The 21,590-nt window shown below is 45.1% G+C and overlaps 1 protein-coding gene and 1 pseudogene across 1 annotated transcript; both read right to left on the reverse strand.

The window, feature by feature from the left end:
• Positions 1–852: 852 nt before the first annotated feature.
• Positions 853–1,582, reverse strand: LOC146342424 (olfactory receptor 4Q3-like; annotated as a pseudogene).
• A 3,598-nt stretch (positions 1,583–5,180) lies between these two features.
• On the reverse strand, positions 5,181–6,128 carry LOC146342425 (olfactory receptor 4Q3-like). The gene has a single exon (XM_084807834.1). It carries the CDS (start codon positions 6,126–6,128, stop codon positions 5,181–5,183), a length of 948 nt encoding a protein of 315 aa, XP_084663960.1.
• Positions 6,129–21,590: the final 15,462 nt, after the last annotated feature.

Below are 21,590 nucleotides of genomic sequence, written 5' to 3' on the forward strand. Positions count from 1 at the left end.
AAAAAGAAAATCTGAGCTAAAATGAAGCGTCTATATCAATACCAGCTTAATCCAAACTACAAAAACAAAGCAAAAAACACCTCAAAGCCAACTGTGCCATCTTATATCACTTCTATCATGTACTTAGGTTAGATTTGTGAAGAGGCTTAATGAGTCATAAGGGGGAAGATACAGGAAATGCCTTGGTGGATCAGACAGAAAATCTATTTAGTCCAGTACTCTTTCCCCAGCATCACTCAGTCAGGAAATCAATCCAGAAAGTTCACAAGCTGGGCAGAATGGACATCCCAAACCCCTCCTCCCTCCACCCCCCAGCATGATCTGTTACTTGTCCCAGGCTCTCATCATCTGAGGTAGCCTATCTCTGGATGTTGCCATTACATTTTTAGTAATGATAGACCTGTCTTGCATGAATCTTTCCAAATCCCTTTCAAGCTCATCTCTAAGCTAGTGGCCATCATTTACTACATCTCATGGCATCAAATTCCAGTTCCACTACTGAATTATTAGGTATCATGGGACTTCTCCAGTTATGGAACAACAAAATATGAAAGCTTGGATCTAGAAATGTTCTTCTGCCAGAGGAAGGCTAATGCTTGAGGAATGGGACTAGGTGGGAGAGGAGGAGACACAGGTCCCATTCCATAAGTGGAACATTTCAGGATCCAAGCCACTAAGCAGACATTCAAGTGAATGATGCTACATTTGTAGATGTTCAACAATTATTATTTGAAATCATTTTTGATAAAGAACCCTCAGTCTCTTACACACAACAGTTTCTTTCACACAAGTACTTCTTTTGAGGCATCAAGAGGGATTTCCACTTGTGCTTCAACCTCTTCATGGATTCCTTTACTTCTCAGTTCTTAGTGTGTAGATAAATGGATTGAGGGTAGGTGTGGCCACCACGTAGAACACAGAAGCCACCTTGATCACATGAGAGTTGGGCTTCAGATACACTATGATGCAGGGCACATAGAAGAGGCTGACCACCATCAAATGAGAAGTGAAGATGGACAGAAACTTCCTGCTGCCATCCTTCCCCAAATGGCTACAGACAGTGGCCAGGATTAGGATGTACAAAAGCAGCAAGGTCAGAAAGCAGGGAAAAGTTAACAGGTTACTGTTGACTACCATGAGAATGTCAAAGGCATAGGTGTCCATGCAGGCCAGCTTGATCACCTGCGGGACATCACAGTAAAGGGTTGCAGATGGCCACGTAGTGGTCATAGGCCATGAGGGTGAGAAGAAGCATCTCTATGCCCCCAAAGGCATTGAGAAAAAAGATCTAGGCCATGCATCCCCCAAAGGAAATAGTATGGCCAGAGTTCAACAGATCCACTGCTAACTTTGGGACTGCAACCGAGCCCAAGGCCATGTCAGTAAGGCTCAGGTTCACAAGAAAGAAATACATGGGACAGTGTTGGAGGTGGGGCTCAGACATCACAGTTGCCATGATCAAGAAGTTGCCCAGGAAGATAATGATGTAGCAGCTCATGACCAGAGTGAAAAGGAAGATCTGGGAAGTGTGGTAGAAGGAGAAGCCCAGCAAAATGGACTCTGGAATGGTGGTTCCATTCATGGTGAGAGCTGGTTCTAGTGGGAGAAAAAATTAAAGGGTTATTGTTAATGTTCCTCCAGCCCATGTTATTCTAGCTAACCATATGGTATTCCCCTCCTGGAGCTGTGAAAAGAATTTGGTTCTTGGACCTATTTCTTTTGATGCCAATTTCTAACCTAGACCCCATTTTGGACACCTTCCTGTGTTACTATATACAAGTAGCTGTTTCAAACCAATATCCAGGAGAGTGTGCTCTTTAAAAAAGCTGTGTTCAAAACAAGAGCAGCAGCAGCAACAATAACAACAACACTTGAGACAGATTAGTCACATTTACATCTTTTGTTGATTTGAACCAATTATTTTGTTTTGCATCCACTTGGGATAAGGAGTTGGGGGAAAGACTGTGCAGAGCTCAGAAGCCCCAGTCCCTGACAACTGGAATATCTTATCATATACACCTATGGATTTTGCAATTTCACCAAGTATTTCAAGACATCTTTACAGTCTTAAGGGCTAGAAACTTGATTTGGAATTAAAGTTCAGATTTTGCCCAATGTTGTGATTAGTTCTCAGTTCTCTATGTGCAGGATGTTAAGATACACACAGCTAAGAGCTGTCATATAATATCTGGCACAGCAATGACCAACAAAGATATGCACTTGGGTTTAGGGATGGTGGAGAAATCCGCCACAGACTCTAATGAGGCTGGATTCTTTGGAATCTGGCCCCCCGGGGTTCGTGGAGGAATGGACTACTCCCTCTCACCCCCCCCCCAGAATCCTCCCTGGCTGGCTGCGCTCCGCAGCAAGTCTGCGGCGCTGCGGGCCTGGCCCATCTGCAGTTGGACTTCTGTTTGCTGCAGGGCTGCGGATACAAATGATTTCTGGCATAGCTGATACCATTTGCTTCCTTGCGCTTTTTGGTGATAGGCTATATTTACATATTTATTTACATAGCCTATCACAGCAAAGAGCAGGGATGCAAATGGCGATGCCATAGTAGCGTGGATGGGTGGACAATACCCAGGTGAGTAAAACAGGAGAGAGTTCCTCCGCACAAATATCAGAATTGAGAACGTGAGTGAGAACGAGGGCTCACTCCACATTTCTTTCAGCTGATTTTGAAACAGAGAGGTGCAAGCCTTTGCCATTCCCCTTTATAATCCTCCTGCGTCAGATGACCTTGGATTCTACCCTCTGTGAGTGAAGTCTGGGTCTCTTCTTACCGTTGATAAAGGAATCAGCACCTTGGAGAGTGCAGGCTGCTGTTCAGCCCCAACGGGGGAAATTCATCTCAAGAGGGTGGGTTTTTAAAAACTGCTATACAAATAGAGCTTTAAAAGGCTCATGTACCATCAAGGAGGTGCCCGCCCCGCCCCCCGGGGCTGAAAAGTTTCCTGCCATGGTTCATCTCAAACTGATAGTTTCTCCAATCTTAAATTTAGCTTTTCTTGAACTTTGAGATTATTATTTTTTTATGTTTGCATGAAAATTTGATCATATTATTGTGTTCGTTTCTCCTAATATATGTGTTTTTGCATGCAATATTGCCTAATATACACATTTTGGCAGCCCATTTTCCTAATGTGATCCATTCTGAACATTGTTTTCACTAATGTATGCAGTTTGTGTTCACTTCCCTAATATATATGCTTTGTGTATTCCTTTTTTTTAAAAATTGGAGAACTCCATTGCAAAATTCAGAGAAGTGTGAACATCAATGGATAACTGAGTTTCAGTTCACATACTGATTCAAATATGTGCAATTTGGTAAGTTCTCATTAAAATGAGATGTGGATGCATTTCTCTCCCTAGTTCTCAATTGTTACTTTACCAGTTTTGTGTCTCTTGCATTGTACATGGGTGAATGCACATGGCAGGTAGATGACATCTCCTAGGTCTACGATTCAATGCTGCCAGAGCCCAAACATGAGAGTCCTTGATGCTCCAGTGCCCAAGCAGTTCAGCCCAAAGTGAGCTGAAAGTCAAACATCTTCCCTCCTATGGCTATCATGGGGAGATTGGATCATGAGTGCAGTTTTGCAGGGGCTGTGGCATTGCCATTGGTGCTGACCTAGATCTGGAGTCTCCAACATGCTACCCGTGGGTACCAATGTTCCTATGGACATATCTCTTGGCCCCTGCCAGGGTTGTTGCCCAGTTTGGTGGTGGTGGTGGTGGTGGTGGTGGTGGTGGTTTTAAAACTGTGAGGCTGGCATGCTGCAAAGAGAAGTGCTGGCTTCTGGGAAATGGGTGTTTTGTGTCTGACTCCCCCTCCCCCATGGTAGCAATTTTATCAATGGTCAAGCTGCCAATGGCAGCCATTTTGTGAGAGCACCCATGCCACTCTCTCAAAATTCCAAATTTCAACCAACCCCCAAAAGGATGGGGACCCCTGACTTAGTCAATGTCCTGGTGATATGGCTGACACTAGCAGTTGGCATGGTTAGGCATGTGTGAAATCCAGATGCATGAAACCTCTCACCATTCTTGCTTACTGTGGGTACCTGGGGAGGCTAGAGGTGGTGAAGGACCTTCTTTCTCTCTTGGCATTCGGTGGGCTTTGAGAGAATGGGATCCCCCAGACTCCTCTCTGATGTGCAGAGGATTGTGAAGGAGCACAATAAGACAATAGAAAAGATGGGTATCACAGGGAACAGGTGGGACAAACCCGCACAAAATGTGCTTGCTTAGTTGGGTGGCACTGTCAGTTTATCTATCCATGCACATGTTGGGGATGGGGGTTGAGAGAGTTCACAGCAGTGTCTGAAATTATTCCTTTTCTGAGCTATGGGCCAACTCTCTTCTGTAGATGTGGTTCAGGACCCCACACCAGCCCTCTCAAAAACCAACACACATCTCTCTTTCTGATTTTTGGAATGTATTTTATTTCTACAAAGCTTTATATACCGTTCTTCTCCTCCAAAAACGAGTTGCCCAAGGTGGCTGACAATATATAAAAAGAAGGAGAAAACTCATATCATTAAACATAATTATCAAACTAAAAGCAGAATCAAAAGTCAAGACCACAAAGAGCCAAAACTAACAAATAACAAAAGCTTGTTTCAAGAGAGATGTCTTCAGTTGCCTGTGGGACACAAATAGAGATGGATATATCCTAACCTCTTTGTGCAAGGAGTTCCACATATGCTGGGGCACCACTGAGGAAACCCCCCCCCCATGTTGCTACCAACTGTGCTACATAAAGCAATGGCACACAAAAGAGGAGTCAACAAATGATGTTAAAGGATGGGCAGATTCACAGTGGAGAAAATAAGTCCTTCAAGTAGTCTGGTTCCAGGCTGTTAAGGGCTTTAAGGCAATAACCAGTGCCTTGAATTGCACTTGGAAACAAACTGGCATCCAGTGCAGCTGATACAATAAAGGTGTCACATGATTCTCACAGCACTTTGCCCCAGTCAAGACTCTAGCACCTGCATCCTGCATTAATTGAAGTTTCTGAGCAGCTTTTAGGGACAGCCCTACATAGATTGTGTTACAGTCATACAGTCAAGATATAACTAATGCATGTTTATCAGCTGGTGCTGCTGATCCAAATATTTACATATGAAACAAGGATTTGCTAAAGGTCACCAAAACAAGGTTCAGTGAAAACAACCTTATGCATGACCTTCCTTCAACCTAGTGGGGAAGAATATGTGTTTGTTCCTCAACCTACCCATGGCTCCCTTCACTTCTTGGTTCCTCAGGGTGTAAATAATGGGGTTGAGAGCTGGTGTGACCACCGTGTAGAACACAGAGGCCATCTTGTCCAATCGAGAGCTTGAGAAGGGTCTGAGATACACAAAGACACAAGGGATGTAGATGAGGCTGATGACCATCAGGTGGGAGCTGCAGGTGGACAGAGTCTTCCCACCACCTTTTGTGAAGTGTCCTCGGAGGGTCACCAAGATGACAGCATAGGATATAACCACTATTATAAAACTAGGGAGGGAAAGTATGCTGCTGTTGGCCACCATGAGTAGCTCAATGGTGTAGGTCTCTGTACAGGCCAGCTTGATCACCTGTGGAACATCACAGTAGAAATTGTCCAGCACATTGGGTCCACAGAATGGTAGCTGGACAACTACAGCCATCTGGATGGTTGAATGAAGAAGGCCTCCTGTCCAGCATACCACAAGGAGCCTGAGGCATCGCTGCCGATCCATGATGGCCATGTACCGCAGTGGGTGGCAGATGGCCACATAGCGATCATAGGCCATGATGGTGAGGAGGAGCATCTCAGCACCCCCAAAGACGTGGAGGAAAAAGAGCTGGCCCATGCACCCTCCATAGGAAATGGTATGGCTGCAGGTCAATATGTCAGCCAACATCTTGGGGGCAGCTATTGAGCCCAATGCCATGTCAAGAAGGGACAGATTGGCAAGGAAGAAATACATGGGGCAGTTTAGGAGGCGAGATTCAGCATGCACGGTCACCACAATGAGGAAGTTACCCAACAGGAGGGTGGCATAGCAGGCCAAGATCATGGTGAACAGGATGAGTTGGTGTGCACAAGAGTGGGAAAGGCCCAGCAAAATGAATTCTGAAATAGTGGATTGGTTCATGGTAAGCCTTTAACCTGGTGGGAGAGAGGAAGGGACATCATATCAGGAATTACTCCTCAGCCCCACCCTGATTTGGAATGGGAGCTTGCCTGGAGCCCCTTGAGCTTGCTTCTTCCTTTTTTTTGGCGGGGGGGAGTGATGGTTCCAGCTTCCCAGCAAATTCCATAGAAGGAAGCAGGAATAGGGTGCTACCTACCACACAGGTCAGCAACATGTATGCCAGCTTCTTGGCCATGATGGCTTGGGGCTGCGTTCCAGAACTCCACTGTTTTGATTCTTTGCCCTGCCTCATCACTTTACTTATCCCCTTCCCTGAGCTTTTTATTACTTTAAATCCTACTGTGTCCCATCTTCCCATCCCCTGCCACTCTGGCCTGAGGTTTTCCGGGTCAAACTCATCTCCTTCTCCTTGATCTAGCTAAGCTGTCCATCTTCTGTTTTGCCTTAATCCCCACCCACAACACAGTTCTATTCCTCTAGCTCAGCATCCCCCAGCCTGTCACCCTCCAGATGTATTCAACTGCAACTCACAATGGCCATGATGGCTGGGGATGATGGGGGTTGCAGGTCAACACAGCTGGAGGGCATCGATCTAAACCCTCAATGATGGACAGAAAAAATAACAGGCACACCAACTTTTGGAAATAACAAAAGTTAGGTCAATAATAGCCACACCACAGACCAAAAGACGCAGTGGTCTTATCTACACATGCTGCAGAAGGAGACTGAGATTAGACAGTATACTCTCCATGTGAGTATCTGTCCCAGGCTTGGAGTGGTTGTTCTTTTCCTTCACAGAGGTGGGATGGGGGTGGAAGGGTAGTTCCATGACAGTTCTCCAGTGGACAGGAAGGGTGATCTGACTTCTCTAGACTGCTTTCTTGCTGAAATCCCCCCTCCCCAGCTGTCATGCAGCAAATGGCTTTCCTGGGGACAAATATTACTGGGGGTGGGGTGGGTGAAGGATAAGACCCCTCTCCCTGCCCACGGCAGTCCTGTTCAGATCATACACACATGTGCACACACACACTGCTGCTATTTCAAAGAAGAGAATCCAAGCCTGTGACTGCGATCACATAAACGTATTGCCTAGTCCCAGATCGCAGTTCTTAAATATGGCAGACTACAGCACTTTAGACTGCAAAGGGGAGGGGAAATCAGATTTTTGAATGGCCCTTTCTGTCAGCCCAGTGTGCAGCCACTGTAAAGAAGGCAGACTCCATGTTAGGCATAATTCGAAAAGGGATGAGAATAAAACTGCCAAAATCATACTGCCTTTATACAAATTATGGTGCGAACACACTTGGAATACTGTGTACAGTTCTGGTCACCACACCTAAAAAAGGATATTGTAGCAATGGACAAGGGGTGGAAAAGGGGCAACTAAAATGATCAAGGGGCTGGAGCATCTCCCCTGTGAGGGAAGGTTACAACAGCTGGGATTTTTTAGCTTGGAAAAAAGGAGGGTAAGGGGAGACATGACAGAGAGGTGTACAAAATTATGCACGGTGTGGAGAATGTGGGAGACATGTTTCTCCCTCTCACATTATACAGTGGGGTCATCCCTTGAAGATAATTGGGGGGGGGAGATTCAGGGCAGATAAAAGGAAGGACTTTTTCACACAGTGCATAGTTAAACTATGGAATTCGCTGCCACTAATTTGGATGGCTTTAAAAGGGGTTAGATATATTACTGGAAGAGAAGGCTATCAGTGTTTACTAGTCCTGATGGCTATGTGCTATCTCCAGTATCAGAGGCAGTCTGCCTATGTGCACCAGTTGCTGGAGAACATGGGTGGGAGGGTGCTGGTGTATTCATGTCCTGCTTGTGGGTTCTTGATCAACAGCTGGTTGGCCACTGTGAGAACAGAATGTTGGAATAGATGGACCCTTGGTCTGATCCAGCATGGCTCTTCTTATGTTCTTACATACTGCCCTACCTATAGTAAACTAGCACATCAGGGAATGCTAGCATAATATTTACAGGAAAGGTTTGTTTGTTTGTTTTTTACACTGGGGGAGCATGAAGAAATGGTATTGACCACCTGCAATCCAGAGTTTGAACAACAAATTCTACCCCCTCATTCTACTGCCTATCTAGTCCTGGCTGGAGTCAGTCCTACATTCACACATACCCGTGCACAAAACAACAGATTCAGGAGCAATGCAAATAACATCCCTTGTTATGGTCACTGTTGCAATAGTTTGTAGAATTTTGATCTTCCACCCAGGGTTCAACAAAAATGGAAAGGACGATGGCACTAGTAGACCTGCGTCTCCATCACCAATGTATTCTTCTAGAGATTTTACTGCAGACCTAAAGGGTCCATTACAGTTACACACAGTGTGGCTAAAATCAATAAGAACCGTCGTATTGTCACACCATGAAAAGGACCCATCAAGGGTGTGGTATAATTCACTTTGTTGTGAGTTAAGACTGGAGAGGGCAGGGAGAGGGAAGCTGTGTTGCTGGCAACCCCTCATTTTGGGGGAAAATGTCTGGCTAGATGAAAAGTCCTAAAAAGACCTGTGCGATGGATTATTGCCCAACCACTAAAGGAGTGCATGACTCAGTGGAGGGAAAGGAATCACCAAGGCAGCTGTACTTGTCTCAGTAAGTCAAGCAGAGACATTCCTCAGAAAAATATACTCAAATCTGAAGACAAAAGTACATATCAGTGCAAACTCATTCTCTGAGTGTGGATCCAAAATAGCACCATCCATTCCACACACAAGAGGAGGTATCAACAGGCTTGGGTATACTACCCCAGATTTTACAGAAGTACAAAAACAAAGGGTAGTATGCAGTGCTGGTCCTACCTAGAGTAAACTGATTGAAATGAAAATGAGAACTAAGTTATGACTAAGCTAAGTCCCATTCATTTTGATGGGTCTACTCTATGTAGGACTAACATTGGATCCTTCCAAAATCTTTAAGGAGGGGAACAACTGAGGAGGGACCCAAAGTGGTGCTATGTGGACTGAGCATGCTCAGTGGGCACAGAATGCTAACTGACTGTTGGGAAAAAAATAAATGGTAAACCCAGGGACCCCTTCATGGATCACTGCCGTGTTGTGGCGAAGGGGCTTGCATAACTCAGTGAAGCCATAAGCTATGCCGTACAGGGCCACCCAAGACGGATAGGTCATGGCAGAGAGTTCTGACAAAATGTGGTCCACTGGAGAAGGAAATGGCAACCCACTCCAGTATTCTTGCCAAGAAAACCCCATGGAACGTATCACAAGGCTAAAAGATATGACGCTGGAAGATGAGCCCCTCATGTTGGAAGGTGTCCAATATACTACTGGGGAAGAGCAGAGGGTATTTCCAAGTAGTGCCAGAAAGAGTGAAGCAGCTGGGCGAAAGCCGAAAGGACACTCAGCTGTAGATGTGTCTGGTGGTGAAAAGAAAGTCCAATGCTGTAAAGAACAATATTGTTTAGGAACCTGGAATGTAAGATCAATGAATCAAGGTAAGCTGGAGGTGGTCAAACATGAGATGGCAAGATTGAACATCAACATCTTGGGAATCAGTGAACTAAAATGGACAAGCATGGGCGAATTTAATTCAGGTGACCATCATATCTACTACTGTGGGCAAGAATCCCTGAGAAGAAATGGAGTAGCACTCATAGCCAACAAAAGGGTGGGAAAAGCAGTACTGGGGTACAATCTTAAAAACGTTAGAATGATCTCAGTACGAATCCAAGGCAAACCATTCAACATCACAGTAATTCAAGTCTATGCCCCAACCACTGATGCCGAAGAAGCGGAGGTTGATCGGTTCTATGAAGACCTCCAACACCTTCTAGAATTAACACCAAAAAAAGATGTCCTCTTCATCATAGGGGATTGGAATGCCAAAGTAGGAAGTCAAGAAATCACCAGGATAACAGGCAAGCATGGCCTTGGTGTACAAAATGAAGCAGGACAAAGGCTAATAGAGTTTTGCCAAGAGAACACGCTGATCATAGCGAACACTCTTTTCCAACAGCATAAGAGGCGACTCTACACATGGACATCACCAGATGGTCAATATCGAAATCAGATTGATTATGTACTTTGCAGCCAAAGATGGAGAAGCTCTATACAGTCAGTCAAAACAAGACCTGGAGCTGACTGTGGCTCAGATCATGAGCTGCTTCTTGCAAAATTTCGGCTTAAATTGAAGAACGTAGGGAAAACCACTAAACCATTCAGGTATGACCTAAATCATATCCCTCATGAATATACAGTGGAGGTGAGGAATAGATTTAAGGGATTAGACCTGATAGACAGAGTGCCTGAGGAACTATGGACGGAGGTCCGTCACATTGTTCAGGAGGCAGCAACTCAATCCATCCCAAAGAAAAAGAAATGCAAGAAAGCCAAGTGGCTGTCTGATGAGGCTTTACAAGTAGCTGAGGAAAGAAGGGAAGCGAAAAGCAAGGGAGAAAGGATATATCCAATGGAATGCAGAGTTCCAGGGAATAGCAAGGAGAGACAAGAAGGCCTTCTTAAATGAACAATGCAAAGAAATCGAGGAAAACAACAGAATGGGAAAGACTAGAGATCTCTTCAAGAAAATCGGAGATCTCAAGGGAACGTTTTGTGCAAAGACGGGCATGATAAAGGACAAAGAAGCCAGGGACCTAACAGAAGCAGATGAGATTCAGAAGAGGTGGCAAGAATACACAGAAGAACTATACAGGAAAGATCTGAATGTCCCTGATAGCCATGATAGTGTGGTCACTGAACTTGAGCCGGACATCCTTGAGAGTGAAGTCAAGTGGGCCTTAGGAAGCATGACTAACAACAAAGCTAGCAGAGATGACAGTCTTCCAGCTGAGCTATTTAAAATCCTAAAAGATGATGCTGTTAAAGTGCTGCACTCAATATGCCAACAAATTTGGAACACTCAACAGTGGCCACAAGAGTGGAAAAGGTCAGTTTACATTCCAATTCCAAAGAAGGGCAATGCCAAGGAGTGTTCAAACTACCGTACAATTGCACTCATTTCACATGCAAGCAAGGTTATGCTCAAGATCCTACAAGCTAGGCTTCAGCAGTATGCAAACTGAGAACTACCAGAAGTACAAGCTGTGTTTCGAAGAGGCAGGGGAACTAGAGATCAAATTGCCAACTTTCGCTGGATCATGGAGAAAGCAAGAGAATTCCTGAAAAACGTCTATTTCTGCTTCATTGACTATGCTAAAGCCTTTGATTGTGTGGATCACAACAAACTGTGGCAAATTCTGAAAGAGATGGGGATACCAGACCACCTTACCTGTCTCCTGAGAAACCTGTACGAGGGTCAAGAAGCAACAGTAAGAACCGGACATGGAACAACCAATTGGTTCAAAATTGGGAAAGGAGTACGATAAGGCTGCATATTGTTGCCCTGCTTATTTAACTTATATGCAGAGTACATCATGAGAAACGCCGGGTTGGATGAATCACAGGTTGGAATTAAGATTGCCAGGAGAATTATCCACAACCTCAGATATGCAGACGATACCACCCTAATGGCAGAAAGTGAAGAGGGTCTAAAGAACCTCTTGTTGAAGGTGAAAGAGGAGAGTGCAAAAACTGGTTTGAAACTCAACATTAAAAAAATGAAGATCATGTCATCTGGCCCTATCACTTCCTGGCATATGGAAGGGGAAGAAATGGAAGCAGTGACAGATTTTATTTTCTTGGGCTCCGAGATCACCGCAGATGGTGACTGTAGCCATGAAATTAAAAGACGCTTGCTCATTGGGAGGAAAGCTATGGCAAACCTAGACAGCATAGTAACAAGCAGAGACATCACATTGCCGGCAAAAGTTTGTATAATCAAAGCTATGGTTTTCCCAGTAGTAACGTATGGCTGTGAGAGCTGGACTATAAGGAAGGCTGAGGCTGAGCGCCGAAGAACTGATGCTTTCGAACTGTGGTGCTGGAGAAGACTCTTACGAGTCCCCTGGACTGCAAGGAGGTCAAATCAGTCCATCCTAAAGGAAATCAACCCTGACTGCTCATTGGAAGGACAGATAATGAAGCTGAAGCTCAAATATTTTGGCCACCTAATGCGAAGAGAAAACTCTCTGGAAAAGACCCTGATGCTGGGAAAGACAGAAGGCAAAAGGAGAAGGGGACGGCAGAGGATGAGATGGCTAGATAGCATCACTGATGCAATGAATATGGACTTGAGCACGCTCCGGGAGAGAGCGCAGGACAGGAAGGCCTGGCGTGCTATGGACCATGGGGTCACGAAGAGTTGGACACAACTGAACGACTGAACAACAAAACCCAGGGAAGGTGCGACAGAATGGAGACCCAGGAAAGGGGCATTTCTGGATGGAATCCTGAACAGCATCATGTCACACTGCATCATTTGGTTTGTTTGTTCATCTTTAAAATGAATTCAGTTTACAAATGAATATTCATTCCCCATCTGCCTTTATTTTGTGTGACCCGTATGGCAACCATAGGAAAGCAGCACTGTGTGTAGCAGAAAGTCAGAGGTGCACACAGAGGTGCTCCTGCCCTGATGTTGCCTACCTGGTCTTTCTGCCTGCCCTTGAAAATCAAGAGGAGACCATCCATGGAATATCCCCTTGTAACATTTTGGATGAGCCTCTTGCATTCCAGGTCTGTAGTGATCATCCCAGATATCTTTTCTGAGCATTGATGATGAAGGAATCAAAACTCTGGGGAGCACCAACTCATGTAGAGTCCCACAGAGGGTCATTTAAAAAAATCCAAGGTGCTTTGGAACCTAATTTACCTCCAAGAGAGCTTGTAGAAGTCCATGTGGAGAAAAGGGGGGAGGGATGAGATGATTTTCCCTTTGAGATACCATATACCACACCCTTCCAGTGTGCCTGGTCATCAGGACTGTCCCTGTCTTTGAACCAAATCTCAAAGCTGCCTCTTCTTAACTTTATGGTGCTTCGATGTTTGTCTGTCTGCTTGTTTGTTTCTGTGTGTTCCTATCCTTCTGGATTTGCCAACACTGATATCTAGTGATGGTTAGAGGTGGGTATTGAGTCCCACAATTGCTAAATTTGACCCAACTATTCTTAGTATTTATTTAGAATATTTCTACAGCACCTGTCATGTACGATAGATCCAGGTGGTATATAAAAATAAAAACCAAAATATAAATATATATTATAGTCAAAACAAAGCACAACTATATATTTTTTAAAAACCCAGTATGCTATTTACTAAAAATCACGCTAGCAGGTGTCATAGATCAGTAAATATTGAGGCAAATAGAAAAGATTTCAACATGAGCATAAACCGCAACAGAGTTTTTCACTATGTTAGAGAAGAAGTCATGAAGTAATATTTACCATTACCACCACCACCACCAACAACAACCTTACTAGCACATTACAGACCCACAAGCCTTTTGTTCCAATAAGCTGTTAGGGGCCACAGACCATTTCAAATGCTTAAAGTGTCCTAGGGCATGGCCTGAAGCAATGTAATGCAAAAACCTTGCTGAAACTAAGTAGGTCTGGCTCTGGTCTCCTCCCTAGTAAACTCTGCCTTTTTTGTCTTGAAATAATATCTATCCTTGATACATGTTTTCAAAAATTTTGAATCACTTATTTTGTTGCTGCTGTTATTGTTGTGCTTACCATGTATCTATCATAATAATTCCTAAAACATTTTGTTATAAGTATTTCAAAAATCAATCATATTAGTACAAAAATAAGTACAGTTTAAACTGTGGTTACATTGTCACATGATAATGTTCTTTGGCAATGTTTCAGTATCATAGAATCAGAGAACAGTAGGGTTGGAAGGGGCCTACAAGACCATCGAGTCCAACTCCCTGCTCAATGCAGGAATCAAAGTCAGAGCATGCCTGACAGATCGCTTTCCAGCCTCATCTTGAATGCCTCCAGTGTGGGAGAGCCCACCACCTCCTTAGGGAATTGGTTCCATTGTCGCATTGCTCTAACACTCAGGAAGTTTTTCCTGATGTTCAGCCAGAATCTGGCTTCCTGTCACTTGAGCCAATTCTTTCGTGTCCTGCACTCTAGGATGATCGAGAAGAGATCCTGGCCTTCCTGTCTGTGACAACCTTTCAAGGACTTGAAGAGTGCTATCATATCTCCCCTCAGTCTTCTCTTCTCAAGGCTAAACATGCCCAGTTCTTTCAGTCTGTCTTCATAGGGCTTTGTTTCCAGTCCCCTGATCATCTTCGTTGCCCTCCTCTGAACCCTCTCCAGTTTGTCTGCATCCTTCTTAAAATGTGGTGCCCAGAACTGGACACAGTACTCCAGATGAGACCTAACCAGTGCTGAGTAGAGGGGAACTAGTACTTCCCGGGATTTGGAAGCTATGCTTCTATTAATGCTGCCCAAAAGAGCATTTGCCTTTCTTGCAGCCACATCACATTGTTGGCTCATATTCAGCTTGTAATGGGCAACATCCTTCTCACGTGTAGTGTTGTTGAGCCACGTATCTCCCATCTTGGAACTGTGCATTTGGTTTCTTTTTCCTAGGTGCAGAAGTTGACATTGATCCCTATTAAATGACATTCTGTTGTTTTCTGCCCAGCACTCCTGTCTATCAAGATCACTTTGAATTTTGTTCCTGTCTTCCAAAGTATTAGCTATCCTGCCCAATTTTGTGTCATCTGCAAATTTGATCAGCATTCCCTGCACGTCCTCCTCCAAGTCATTAATACAAATGTTGAAGAGCACTGGGCCCAGGACAGAGCCCTTTGGTACCCCACTCATTACCTCTCCCCAGTTGGGGAGATCCCATTGAGAAGCACTCTTTGAGTCCAATTCTGTAGCCAACTGTGGATCCACCAGATCATTGTTTCATCTAGCCAACTTTGAACTAGTTTGTTCATCAGGACATCATGGGGCACTTTGTTGAAAGTTTTGCTGAAGTTGAGGTATATGATGTCTACAGCATTCCCACAGTACACAAGGGAGGTTACTTGATCAAAAAATGAGATCAGGTTCATCTGGCTGGATTTGTTCTTGACAAATCCATGTTGGTTTCGAGTAACCACTGCATTGTTTTCAAGGTGCTTACAGATGGATTGCTCTATAATCTGCTCCAGAATTTTCCCAGGGATTGATGTCAGACTGACTGGTCTGTTGTTCCCAGGTTCCCCCTTTTTACACTTTTTGAAGATAGGGACAACATTAGCCTTCCTCCAGTCATCTTGCACTTCACCCATCCTCCATGATTTCGCAAAGAGAATAGACAGTGGTTCTGAGAGTTCTTCTGCCAGTTCCTTTCTTACTCTAGGATGCAGTTCATCTGGCCCTGGTGATTTGTACTCATTCAAAGTATTTAGGTGTTCCTTGACCATATGCCTATCGATCTCAAGCTGCAATCCTGCCCCTTCAGCTTGTACTCCGCCTTTGCTAGGGGGTCATAGACCCTCTTTGGGGAGAAGACTGAGCCAAAGTAGGAATTGAGCACCTCTGCCTTTTCTTTGTCATCTGTTATCATTTTGCCATCTTTATTTATTAGCTAAACCACCATTTCTTTCCTCTGTCTTTTACTATGCACGTAGCTGAAGAAAGCCTTTTTGTTGCTTTTAGCATCCCTCGCTAACCCCAGCTCGTTCTCAGCTTTAGCCCTCCTGATGCCATCCCTGCAATTCTGTGCTACCTGCCTGTACTCTTATTTTGTTGCTTGGCCTTCTTTCCACTTCCTATATGTGTGCTTTTTTGTTTTCAGGTCATCTCTAAGTTTTTTGTGAAGCCACATTGGCTTCCTCTGTTGTCTTCTACCTTTTTTTCTTGTTGGAATTGTTTGTAATTGTGCCTTGAGAATTTCATTTTTTGAAAGCTCCCACCCATCTTGGACTCCTTTTCACATTAGAGTCACTTGCCATGGGACCTTATTGATCATTGTTCTGAGTTTATTAAAATCAGCTTTCCTAAAATCCAGGGTACGCGTTTGACTACACTCGGCTTTTGCTTCCCTTAGAACCAAGAACTCAAGTACAACATGGTTGCTTTCCCCCAGAGTTCCTTGAACTGCCACTTTATCCACTCAGTCATCTCTGTTGGTTAGGATTAGGGATGGACGAAAGGGACTTACCTCGTCCCGCAGCTTGCTTCACAGTGGGGGGGAGGTGCTTCGGTTCTCCCCCCGAAGTTCAGATGAGGGGGGGAGGCGCCCTGCCTCACCCGGCCGAAATTCAGGCCGGGGGGGAGGCACCCCATCCCTCGCCGGCAAAATTCAGGCCGGGTAGGAGCGCCCCGTCTACCTGGCTGAGAAAAAAAAGTAAAACACACACACACACCCGTGATAGGCTATGTAACGATTTACATAGCCTATCATGGCTAGATTTCCAAAGTCAGCTGTGATAGGCTATGTAAATCATCACGTAGCCTATCACGGGTGACTTTGAAAGAAAAAAAAAAGCACGTATGCAAATGGCGGCTCCCATGGGGACCGCCATTTGCGTTCCTTATTTTGGCATGTCTAATCTATGTAAAGATTTACGTAGACTATGGCAAAAATAAGGGCAACGCAAATAGCGTTCCCTTATTTTCGCCGTAGTCTACATAAATGTTTACATAGCCTATCACAGCTGACTTTGGAAATCTAGCCGTGATAGGCTACGTAAATCGTTACATAGCCTATCATGAGTGTTTGGTTTTTTTTTTTACTTTACTTTTTTTTTTGCAATGGCGGTGGCAGCAGCCGGTCGGAAGACCGGCCGCCGCCCCCGACGAACTGCCGCCGAACCGCCGCCGGGACCCGCCACTGAGAGGGACATTCACCGAAGGTAAATCCCATGCCGGGGGGGGGGCGCGGGGGGCCAGCAGAGAATTTCCTCAACACTTTTGGGGGGCCGAATGCGTTGGCACTCGGTCTCCCGAAGACTCGTGGAGAAATTCTCCGCTAACCCTGGTTAGGATCAAGTCAAGGATAGCTGGTTCTCTAGTTCCTTCCTCTATTTTCTGTAGGAGGAAGTTATTTGCCACACAAGTCAGGAATTTCCTGGAGGGGCTATGTTCTGCAGAATTTGTCTCCCAACAAATATTGGGGAAATTGAAGTCCTCCATTACTACTACATCATGCTTCCTTGAAACATTGGCAATTTGGTTTTCAAAAGTTTCATCTTTGTCTTTTCCTTGATTGGGTGGCCGGTAGTAGACTCCGACCACCAGGTTCCTTTTATTCTTTGCTCCATTTATTTGGATCCAGATGCTCTCAGTGGGGCTACCAAGCTCATCCTCCTGTATTTCTGTGCAGAGATATGTATTTTTCACATGAAGTGCTACCCCACCTCCCTTTCTGTTCCTCCTATTGTTTTTGAACAAGTTATATCTTTCAATTGCTGTATTCCAGTCATGAGAGTCATCCCACCAAGTCTCAGTTACAACTATCAAGTCATAATTTCCCTCTTGTATTAAGAGTTCAAGCTTGTTCTGTTTGTTTCCCATACGCTGGGCATTAGTATATAGACATCGAAGACCATGTGCTTCATAGTCTGGCTTTCTTCCTACATGTGTCTGAAGACTATTATTGGGTGCTGTTAGAGCTGTTCTCTCCGTTGCGGTGCATGAGCCTTTGTCCATTATTACCCCCAACTTTACATCTCCCTTCCCTGCAGGATTCAATTTAAAGCCCTCCTGATGAAGTTCTTCATGCTGCAGCCAAACACATTCCTCCCAGCCTTTGTGAGGTGCAACCCATCCCTTGACAACAGCCCATCTTCCAGGATGTATAGCCCTTGGCCCCAGAATCCAAATCTCTCATGCCAGCACCACCTTCATAGCCAGTCATTCACCCGGACTATTTTTCTTTCCTTTTCCATTCCTCTTCTAACTACTGGAAGGATGGATGAGAAAACTATTTGGGCCCCAAAGTTCTGGGGTTTCCTTCCCAAAGCTTCAAAGTCTGATGTGATTTCTTCGTAGCTCCGCTTGGCAGTATCATTTGTTCCCACATGGATGAGAAGAAAGGGGTACCTGTCAGTGGGCTTTATGAGTCCAGGTAACCTTTCAGTCATGTCTCTAAGCCATCCTCCCGGGAGACAACATCCCTGGCAAGTCCACGGGTCTTCGTGACATACTTGAGTCTCGATTAGGGATATCAGAGAATTCCGCGATGGATCTCGGTGAGGCGAAATGCCAGTGCGTTCAGCCCCCCAAAACCCATCGCAGAACAAAGTCCCCACCCCCCAACCCACAAAAGGCGCGCGGGACGAAGTCCCTGCCACCCCCAACCCACAAAAGGTGCACGAAACGGAGCACTTACCTTACGCTTCCTCTTCATAGCCGTGATAGGCTACGTAAATACTTACGTAGCCTATCACGGCTAACGTAGGGACGCCATTTGCATCCCTGTAGAGGCTGTGATAGGCTATGTAAATATTTACGTAGCCTATCATGGCAGGGGGAAAAAACCCAGTGTACTCAAATGGCGGTAGCCGCCATTTGCGTACGCTGGGTTTCCCCCCCCCCCTGCCTTGATAGGCTATGTAAATACTTACGTAACCTATCACAGCCTCTTCAGGGATGCAAATGGTGTCCCTGCATTAGCTGTGATAGGCTACATAAATATTTACTTAGCCTATCATGGCTATGAAGAGGAAGCGAATGGCGGCCGCAAGATGGCCGCCATTCACAAAGCAGCGCAGACAGGAGCAGGTAAGTGCTCCATTTCCTACGCCTTTTGTGGGTTGGGGGTGGCGGGGACTTCATCCCTCATGCCTTTCGTGGGTTGAGGGGGCGGGGGCTTCATTCTGTGATGGATTTCGGGGGGCCGAATGCACTGGCATTCGGCCTCACCGAGATCCGTCATGGAATTCTCTGATATCCCTACTTCAGCCTCTTGATCACTCTCATGCAGGTTCCCCTGTGATTCTTCCTCTGCAGGATGTCCTCCAGTCTCATCTGCAAGTACCTGGAATTGTTTCCACAGCTCTACTGCTTCCACTGGTGCAGAGTGACGTCTAGTTCTTCTCCTCCTGTCAACCTTTTCCAAGGAGTATCGTCTACTGCATTTTTCCTCACGTCAGCATTTCCCACTTCTGCCTTAGCTTGCTGTTGCTCTTCAAGTTTCTGTTCTTCACTTTGCTGCTGTAGTTCACCCATTCTGTCCAAGAACTTGTCATGTTCTCTAGGTCGACAGTTGCCGCTCCAGTCCTCTTACTTTTTCTTCCAGCAGCGTGATCAACTTGCACTTGTTACAGGTGTAGGCCATGTTGTTCTTAGGCAAGAAAACAAACATTGCATACACCTTGCAGGTCACCACCACTGGGGAGTCTTGTCCTTCCATAGCCTCTTTTCCCTTTTTGTGTCTGGCTTTGTGATTGTTCTAGACTAGCCTGTGCCTGCTCCTGTACTCACTAGAGGTTAAAAGCAGAGTCCCACTGGTGTGGAAGTGTGTGTTACAGGAAAAATATTTTTTTAAAAATAATTAAAATAAAGTAAAATAAAATAAAATAAAATAAAATAAGGTTGAAAAATGTTAGGGGCCTCCCCCTTGACCTCCGCTGCCGAACTCTCCTGGCCAACTCCTGTTTGCTCCCCCTGGTCGCTCGCTCTGGTCGCTCATTCTCTGGGCGCTTGCTTGCTTCTGTGGTCCCTGGACCAGCTGGAGCAGCTTACTTTGCTCTGCTCTGCTCAGCTGGGAGGTGGGAAACAGACTGAAGCTTCCTGCCCACAGCTGCGGGGAGTACTCAGGCCACCCCCGGCCAATTCAGTTGGAGCTCTCAGGAACATGCTATGCATAGGATCAGTTGGTTCAATATTATATTTATATCTAAAAACTGAGTAAGTAATCACAGGCAATTTTATAGTGTGACAACTGGCATTATTACCTTGTTTTAACATTAATGTTTGTTCTCCAGTGTATGTCTATGTGTTTGTCCATTTCTTTTTTCTCAAATCTAACCTCTTAAGAAGGCTACTTCTTGAAATAAAACCACATATATTTTTTCAACATCCTGAGACTTCATCCCTTTATTCCATTGGATCATTTTGGATGTTCTCCAGTTTTGTTTTCCGCAGGTTTTCAGACAGGGGTCTTCCCAGCCCTGACTTCAGAGGGGTTGGATCCCAGACCTTTTGCATGCAAAGGATGTGCTGTTAACCTGAGCTCCAGCACTTCCCCAATTTATTTGAATAGCCAAATCTCTCATGATTTCTTAGAGGATCACTTGGGATTGTTCAGCTACTAAATCATTTTGGAAGGACTTGGGATTGGCCTCCTCATCTCAAATGATGACAGCAGAGAAACATTTCTTCGAACTCTGAGACCAAGGCTCCTGCAGAGCAATATTTGCATTTCTCTGACACAATCGATTCCAACTCTGCCAAGTCATACATCCCATGACACCTTTACTAACACTTTGGAAACGATACATTCTACACTCGGGTTGCACAAAATCAATGTGTTTCTTGTCCATGGGCATGGCCATTCTATGGAGGGTTTAAGAACAATTTTGGAATATTGTGGATTTGCAGAGATGAGTCCAAAGGAGAGAGTTTGGATCATAACTGCTCAGTGTGATTTCACAGCTTTTTCCCTTGGAATCAATTCACAAGGAAATCCCTCAATGGCACTTTGTCCTTCTCACTTCACACAAACATGGTGCCAGGATATCAAGAGTTCCTTGAAACTATAAATCCATGTACATCTAATATTTATTTCATCCATCAGTTCTGATTCATGGCATTTCTCTGTTCATTCCCAATATGTAACTTACATATGCCAAACAAGGGCAACCATAGGGAGAAGGAGAAGTTAGAGAGCCTCCCTGCATCTGTGTTTGAAATGGGGATGTCTGGCCAGAGCTACAGTATCTGCATTGAGGTTTATGCTGTAGCACATGCTCAACATGCCATGGATTCATCAAGAACCAAACACAAAGCTATGCAGATGAGACCAATGGAATCTTTTGAAAGTTCAGCCATGGCAGGTGAGACATAGATCATCTTAAGTGCAGACTAGGAGGCTGCAAAGCAATGGAGAGATGTGTAATAAAATGAATAAGAATACACAACACCCCCAGCCACCTCATGGTGATTAGGTAGGCTCAAAAACACCACCAAAAGAAATTTAAAATGAGTTAAAATACCCTTAGATTGAGGAAGAAATAGAAACTTCTTTCATGGGAGAAGGAAGATTTCAAGAAACTAGAAATCAGATTTTGGTTCACCTCTTCCTTGTATTTAGGGATGGGTGGATTACTTACCCTGTTCTGGGTGGGGGCACCCACCTGGGGGGGGAGGTGATCTGGCCCTCCCCCCAGGATCCTCCCCGGCCTGATCTGCTCCGCAGAGAGTCTGTGGAGCCGCCGGCTGGGCCAGCCCACAGCCGGACTTCCATCCACTGCCAGGCTGCGGCTGCAAATGGCGTCTGGCGCAGCGGGCGCCATTTGTGTCCCTGCGTTAGCAGTGATAGGCTATGTATATATTTATATAGCCTATCACGGCAAAGAGTAGCAACGCAAATGCTGTAGCGGACGCCATTTGCATCCCTGCTCTTCGC

Source organism: Heloderma suspectum, chromosome 6, assembly GCF_057233095.1.
Source record: "Heloderma suspectum isolate Gila_16-S chromosome 6, 16-S_ref, whole genome shotgun sequence".
Lineage (NCBI taxonomy): Eukaryota > Metazoa > Chordata > Lepidosauria > Squamata > Helodermatidae > Heloderma > Heloderma suspectum.